The sequence below is a fragment of the Podarcis pityusensis genome (genome assembly GCF_964106645.2).
Source record: "Podarcis pityusensis genome assembly, chromosome: 12".
Taxonomy (NCBI): domain Eukaryota; kingdom Metazoa; phylum Chordata; class Lepidosauria; order Squamata; family Lacertidae; genus Podarcis; species Podarcis pityusensis.
The window spans coordinates 37,067,799-37,075,152 of NC_138037.1; the positions used below are offsets into that span (position 1 = coordinate 37,067,799).

Below are 7,354 nucleotides of genomic sequence, written 5' to 3' on the forward strand. Positions count from 1 at the left end.
AATAATAAATTATTATTATTATTATTATTATTATTCGCCTTAAAAGTTGCCTGACCGCTCTAATTAGGGTGGCGATCAGGCAGCAAAGAGCTCTTGGAGATATATATATAAACAAAATGCAAGGCGCTCTCAGGAGCCAACGCCCAGTCAAGGAAGAAGCGTCTTAATATATACTGGTCTCCGAGACAAGCCCAAGAGACGGGGATGTGAAATGAGCCGTAGACTAATGCCGCCCGGTGTGTTTTCCTGCATCCTGACTAGTTCGGCTGACGCCCGCCTGGTGAAGCAGGCGCCAGGTGACAGGCCTCGCTGGGTTTCCATCCTTAGCAGCAGTGCCGACAAAGCCGAAGTGGAAACACGAGGTGGCGCCCTTCATCTACTAATCCAGAAGAAGGCTATTCATGAGCTGTCAAAAGTCAAGGTCACAAATTGTCTTTTCTCCACCCCCCACCCCCATCAAGGTCAAGGTTTAAGGCCTTCCTAGTCCTGTCATTTCAACAAATACCAAAACCTCTCTCTCTCTCCTTGCTCACCCCCAAAAAAACTCTTAACCGGTCCTGCCAATAAACCTTAAATACGACACTCTTGCATTTGTGGTCTCTAACAACTGTTTTTCATTCTGGAAGGGGTGCTCCGGCTCAACGTTTATATCTCCTCCCCCCCCCCCCCGCTTCAGAATACCTGACTCTTTAACCTCACTGAAACATTTATAGTTTAGTTATCACGCATTCGCTTTCTGGGCTAGGTAATTTACGGGGAAAATATGGACCATATCAGCAATTTAGGAGAAAACATTAGGCCTGCAGGATAAGTACATTCATCCTGAAATTCACATATATGTATATATCAGAGGGAAAGAAATAAAGGAGGGTTTAAGCAGGCTTTATTACAGTGACTATTTTTTATTAACAGTATTAACACTAGTATCTATCTACAGCTCTTAGATTTTCATTTTCAGTAAAAATATAAAAAAAACAAAAAACAAACCAAGGGTGCACCAATACATTTTCACAGTGTGCTGATTAAAAAAAAAATATTTACAAGATAGCCTCTCCTTGTGAAGGGGGGGGGGCGGGATAATAATGTGCTGGTTGAAGTTGCAGACTGATTTGTTTCAAGGGGTGAAAGTGCTGTAAAATGAATTCCTATACTTACTAATGCAGCCTGATAACTGAAAACGAAGAAGGAAAAATGTCTACTTACTCATAGTTCAAACTATAGAATATAGAAATCAAGATATCTCTGGGAAGCAAAATATATTTTCATTATCAGGTCCTTTGAGATTGTTTCTCTTAGAAAGGGATTTCTGTTACATCACAATTATAACTCTCATGTCTCTGTTTCTCCCCAAGTTTGGAAAACAGTCATTTATGGGATTTACACCATTTGTTACTTGATTAATGTCGCTGATACTGAAAAGCTATAGAGTCCCTTTACAAATCTCTGGAGTATTCTATTATCACTGAGTTTAGGGATCAAGAAATGAGCGATTGGAAAGTAAATTAATTTTCTTTTTGGTAAGGTTCCCCTTTTTACACCCGGTAGTTTAGACTGGTTTTAATTTCTTTTCAAGGTTCATCATTCGCAGAGTTTCCTTCATTACTGCTGTCTTTGGTACTTAGTACCTTCCTCCAGAAAGAAAATAAAACAGAAAACACAAAATGCATTGCTTTAACATACAGTAATTGTACAACCCCACCCCACCCCCGTGTTTACCTGAGCAACCATTCAAACATGCTTTTGGGAAGCAACGCAAGAAATTGGATCTCAAAGTGTGTGCGTGTGTGTGTGCGCGCGCGTGTGTTTTTTAAAAAAGCCATATTTCAGATTACAGTCCTAAATAGTGTCCTACAACAGTCACAGTAATACTTACACGCTTTTCTCGACAAAATGTTTATCTTTCTTAACTGAAATATTTCTGGATTGGGCATTTGGGCTCTCAGACTCAGTCACTGAAATGGCCTCTTCTGGATTTCGGGAGCACTGACAAGTCTTAAAGCATTTCTCAAGAACCCATACTTTCTCTCTCTCTTTCTCGCTCTCTCCAAAAGCCATAATTCCAAAGAGACAGAGAGTTCTGGTGAAAGAAGAGGTTCATTGTCTTTTCTTATTTTCTTATTACTTATTATTTACTTATTATTATTATTATTATAATCTGGACCAAAAAAATATAGAGAAAGAGAGTTGGTTTTTTAGGCCTCTGGGCAGCTGCGCTTTCATTTAATCCGTTAACTCGTCGTCTTCAATTTGTTGATGACTTTTTTTTCTTTCACCCTTCTGTTTTGGAACCAGATTGTGACCTGCCTCTCTGAGAGGTTCGTAGTAGCCGATATCCTTCTGCGCTTGTCCTTGGTAATGAATTTATTTGTAGCATATTCCCTTTCCAGTTCCTTTAACTGAACTTTGGTGTAAGGCACTCTCTTCTTTCGCCCACGCCGGTAGGAGTTGGCATCCGAAGGGTGCGAAACCACGTCTAGAATAATAATAATAAAAGAAAAAAATAAAAACAGGAAGGCGGGCATTAGCATTATTACGACCATCAACTGATATCAATTTATTACTCTTCACCATGCCTTCCCCCTTCACGCAGTGACAAGCTAAAATGGTCTGCAATCAACAGGCCTGCCTTGGCTCCTAAGTCATCACCCAGAAATGCGGGCTTTGCTTTTCTGCTGCTAGCAAGCGCTTCGCTGCAAGCTCTTTTCCCTGTAACACCAAAAGACTGTAGGAAAATTATACGCAGTTATAATAACCGATGAAGCGTGCGAGCTGAAGCCTCGGTGGAAAATTCTTGTTCACCGGGAAGACTTAATGCCCCTTGGCAGACTTGTTCAAGCCCATTCCCTCCTCGGAAATAAATATATAAACAAACAAATCGTGCATATGTTCTAGAATCTAGATCCAGCAGAGCTAAGGTACCCGAAACTTAGTTCTGGTACCGCTGAAGAAGGGGAGGGGGAGCGGAGAAGAGGAGACTGATGGTCGAAATAATTTGGAAGTAGAGCAGTCAGAACGAGTAACAATCTTCTGACTTGAAGCTAGACAGCTACAAGTACAATATTGCAGCTTCTAGTACTTTTCTGGTGCAGTAGCAATATATATATTATACACACATATATATTGGTAAAGCCGCTTATCGTAGAGGAATAATCTGACTAAGGGAGTTCATTCTTCACCAGGAAGGCTTTATGTTAATCAGAAGGCTAGTAATTGAGCAAGTAAAAAACAGCAACAAGTTTTATTATATAGCCCAAACCGAGGAACTAAACTGGATGATAGTGGCGTAGGGAATGGCAGCAGTGATACTAAGGAAGAAGGGACTTAATCATCATAATCAAATTATTTATGAGAGGCTTGATCTAACGAGTATTGGGAGAGTGTGAATAAGAGGACAAACGCTACAATATTATAAGTATTATTATAATTTCTGCTAGTTGGGTTGGTGACGTTGCAAAAGAGGTAAATATTAATATACCAGTAAACTAGACATCTTCCCTATTTTGGCTGGAGAGACGGAGAGAAAGAAGCAGAAACGCGCTTGGTGAGAGAGATGATAGCGAAGCAACAATCGGATCTTTCATGCATTACTCGCAAGTAAACCCTACTGTTTTCTATAGATTCAAACACACGCACTCTCTGCCTATGAAATTTAATAACAAATGGCTCATATATAGGTAACCACGTTGTAGAAGGTAAGAGACTGGCATTAAAAACAACTCTCACTTCTACCACGATGATTGGTGGGACAGCCAAGTAAATCGCTAGTCTTCTCAGAGCAAGGGGCTGACCCTGCTGTGAGCGAAATAACCAAGAGGGCTGCAGTTGCACTATGAGAAGTACGGATAGGTGCAGAGCCATCCTGGGTGCGTCTGCTCGGACCGAAACCCTCCTGAGCTGAAGGGGACTCACTCCCAGATCAGTGTGGATTAGGTTTGCAGCCTAACTGGGGCGAATTCTGTCTCTGTCTCTTAAGGGAAACGACCATATTGTTGCTAATAAGTGAGGGATGATGGTGGAGGCTTAGGAGGAGAACGGGCGTTGTTAATTCTACCGGGGCAAGGCAGACAGTGAGGCACTAAGTAAGCATTCTCCGGAGTAAAAAAGAAGGGTCATGCAGGTGCAATACCCGGGAGAGTGGATTTCCAGAGGTGGGGCGGCTGGTTCTGTTCCTTGGGGCAGTAGACTTGCCCATTCCAGCCATTGGTGATAGCCCAGGGCTGGTAGCCTTCCATGGGCAGCATCGAGTCGTGCCTGGGCTCCCCGGGGCCTCCGATGGTGGGCACCACGGGCATATCCAGGTAGCCCGGCACCGGCTGGTAGGGTCCGGCGGCGTAGCCCTGGTAGAAGGCGAATTCCTTGGCCCGGGAGGTGAAGTCCTCTCCGGCGGCGCCTACCGACGTGTCCATGTACTTGTCGGCGAAGGAGGCGGCGGGCTGCGCGCACGACTTGAGCGCGGCATTGTGGTGGCTCATGCGGCACGGGAAGTAGCCGCTGCCGAAGTAGCCGTAGGGCAGCGCGGCCGGCCCAGACGAGCTCTGCACGGCGGCCGAGCAGGGACTGCACTGCTTGACAGATGCCCCGGGCTCAGCCATGCCCGCGGCGGCGGCGGCGGGCGCCTCGCTCGACGTGTAGGCGGCGGCGCTGCCCGGGGCGGCGAGCGAGGCTGGGTGAGCCATCAGGTTCCGGCACTGGTTGGCCGCGGCGAAGTTGGTGCCTGCGGCCGCCGCCGCCGCCGCGTGGAAACCGGCTTCCATGTTCTTGTTGATCTCCTCCAGGCTGTTGTCGTAGAGGAACATGACGGGCTCGATCCAGCGGGGATGGAGGAGCACGGAGGCTGTCATAGCCCGATCCGCATTGAGACTAGTGGCTCTTTTTTAAAAGCCCCAAAGACTGAAAAAAGAGATACTAAATCTCCCAGACTTGACCAGGGCTGACGCGCCAGTGTCGCGCCACCACGGCGCTCATTGGACCGCCCTCCCCCACGTGATATGCAAAGCAGCTGATAAACATCTGAGGAATAAAGGGCAGATAATTAAATAATGGCCTAATCGCGCCACGGCTTGGAATGCCAGCGGCGGACGGCACTCGCGCGCGCGCGGCCGCCCCTTCCACTCACGACTTTGCGTGGCGAGGGAGGCGCCAACGCGGGTGCAAAGGAAGAGCAGGTATTTCGCCTCCCTCCCCACCCCCCGCTCTGCAAAGTGTGGATTTCTTCCCTCTCCCCCTCCCCCTCCACTCCCTCTAGCACATTGCCTCTAGGAAATTATTTCAACAGGCTCTCACTCCACGGTCTTAATGTCAAAGCCTTCTGACTTTCTGTATTTTTCTTGCTCATCAACTGGTGGTTGGTGGTGTGTGTGGTTTTTTTTGGTTTTGGTTTTTCCTGGGGAACGTCCCGCCCTCCCCTCCCCCTCCCTCACTAGACTTAAACTCGTATTTTCTCGTGTTATAGGACTGCAAACTGCTTGTACCATTACGAGGTCAAAACACCTCTTTCTAAAACCACAACGCCTGTCAACGCCGGGTATTTCACATCTTCTCCTGACCTGTCCAGATACACACACACACACAAACAAACAAACAAACAAACATATATGTGCGTTTTGAATGATATCACTCCTCCTTTGGACAAATACATCTGAAAAAGAGGAGCAGGATCCAGAACGTAGACAGCAGATTTGCAACGGCAGGGTGTGGAAGAGAAAGAGTTAAGCAGACCTCAGAAATGAATCAGCCTCCCTGTATTATTTGTTATTGCAACAATAAAACGCGCAGCCTACAATTTTTTGCTTGAATCATCCCCGACCATAAAAATATTGCGTGGGATTATTTATTGTCTAAGAGTGACCATAGGGACTCCCCCCTTATCATCGTTAATAACAAACCCTTTGCACCGAAACGCTCTGCGTAAGCACATGCACCAACACGGAAAGCCATTATGTCAATAAAAGGGCACTTCTAAAAGGGCATTTTCTATTAATTATTAATTAATTAATTAATTAATTAATAATTCATTGTTATTATCATTGGCACTCTATTACGAGTATATGTTATGCAGACACGACTGCTTAAGGATTTATATGCATCCTGCAAAATGCAAGTAGAAGTTAATTCATGGTAATATAATCACGCGAGAGAGTGGGGATTTGAGAGTTACTGACCTCCGACCACAATGAAGGGAGTAAACTTGTCTTTGTAAACAAAAGCAAAAGCAAGGAAAAACAAAACAAAACAAAAAACCCACCACACCCAAACCTCTGTCTGTTTGTTTGATGCACGCTTGACAGGTATTTATGAACTATTGTGCGAGCGGTTGGGGCTTGCAACATTGTTTTCGCTGCAGTGCTACCAGGATGGAATTCTAAATCGTGCATTGTTTGGAGAGACTCCCAGTCCCTTGTATGTAGGAAGGAACAGATCTGTCAGTTCGCTTGCCTGTCCCCCAGTCTGCCCTGCCCTGGCCCTTTTCGCTGAGAATGGCATGCGACAGAGGGGACTCTTGTCACCGGACAATATTTCAGCGAATTCTCTTAATTGTAACCAATAAAGGGCTCCTTTCCTCTCCAACCCCAGCCTCCTTCTCCTCCTGGATGGTCTTTTCCGCATTCCTCCTCATGGCCAAAGGCAAATATTTATTCCTGGCATATTTTCATATCCCCACCCACCACCCCGCTTTCCAGGCTTCAGCCGTTAGGAAAAATGTAGGCTTCGAAATCTTTCCATTATTTGGCAGGGAGGGGAGGGGAGGGGGAGCTTCCCTTCGCCTTCCCTTTCCTTTTGGGGAATCTCATTCTTTCAAAACGCCTTGCAGCGGAGCCAAAACACAGCACACTCAGCCTTCCCCAACTCATTCAATTCATTAACCTACCCCAGCAAAAGGCTAACAGGGCAGCGCTCTTTTAGGGAGGGAGGGGAGACACGACTAGAGGCCAAGGTCAAGTTGAAAGCGGCAACCTAGCCAATGCCAGGATGGTCATTCAGAGCCGGAGGAGACTTGTCTGATTTGCTACAAAGAAGAAGAAGAGGGGGGCAGCCAATTACTCCTTTCCAACCCCCCCCCCGTGTGTGTCCTTTTCGGCCTTTCTGTCTGTCACTTTCCAGACAAACCCTTCCCTCTTCTGGTTACGGAGAACTTTGTGTGCAACTGTGGCTCTTTGAGGGTGAAGCACGATGCTAAACAAAAAAACAAACAAGCAAATAAATCAAAAGATGTACCAGTAGAGGTGGGGATCCTATATGCTGTTCGTTTGTTTCCTTGCTTGGCTTTGACCAGTTCTGATGATAAAAAAACAAAAACACAGGGTGTGTGTGTGTGAGAGAGAGATGAGGCTATATTCACATCATTGCTCTAGCT

At 45.8% G+C, this 7,354-nt stretch overlaps 1 protein-coding gene across 1 annotated transcript; it reads right to left on the reverse strand.

The window, feature by feature from the left end:
* Positions 1-744: 744 nt before the first annotated feature.
* On the reverse strand, positions 745-4,879 carry HOXA13 (homeobox A13). The gene is made up of 2 exons (XM_080975679.1): positions 4,127-4,879; positions 745-2,473 (listed from the first exon to the last, which is right to left on the reverse strand). Exons 1-2 carry the CDS (start codon positions 4,839-4,841, stop codon positions 2,229-2,231), a joined length of 960 nt encoding a protein of 319 aa, XP_080831805.1. The 5' UTR covers positions 4,842-4,879; the 3' UTR covers positions 745-2,228.
* Positions 4,880-7,354: the final 2,475 nt, after the last annotated feature.

Coding starts and splice junctions, on each gene's coding strand:
- HOXA13 (XM_080975679.1), bottom strand. CDS start 4,841: ATGACAGCCTCCGTGCTCCTCCATCCCCGCTGGATCGAGCCCGTCATG. Junction 2,474..4,126: donor CTGGAAATCCACTCTCCCGG/GTATTGCACCTG, acceptor TTATTATTCTAG/ACGTGGTTTCGCACCCTTCG.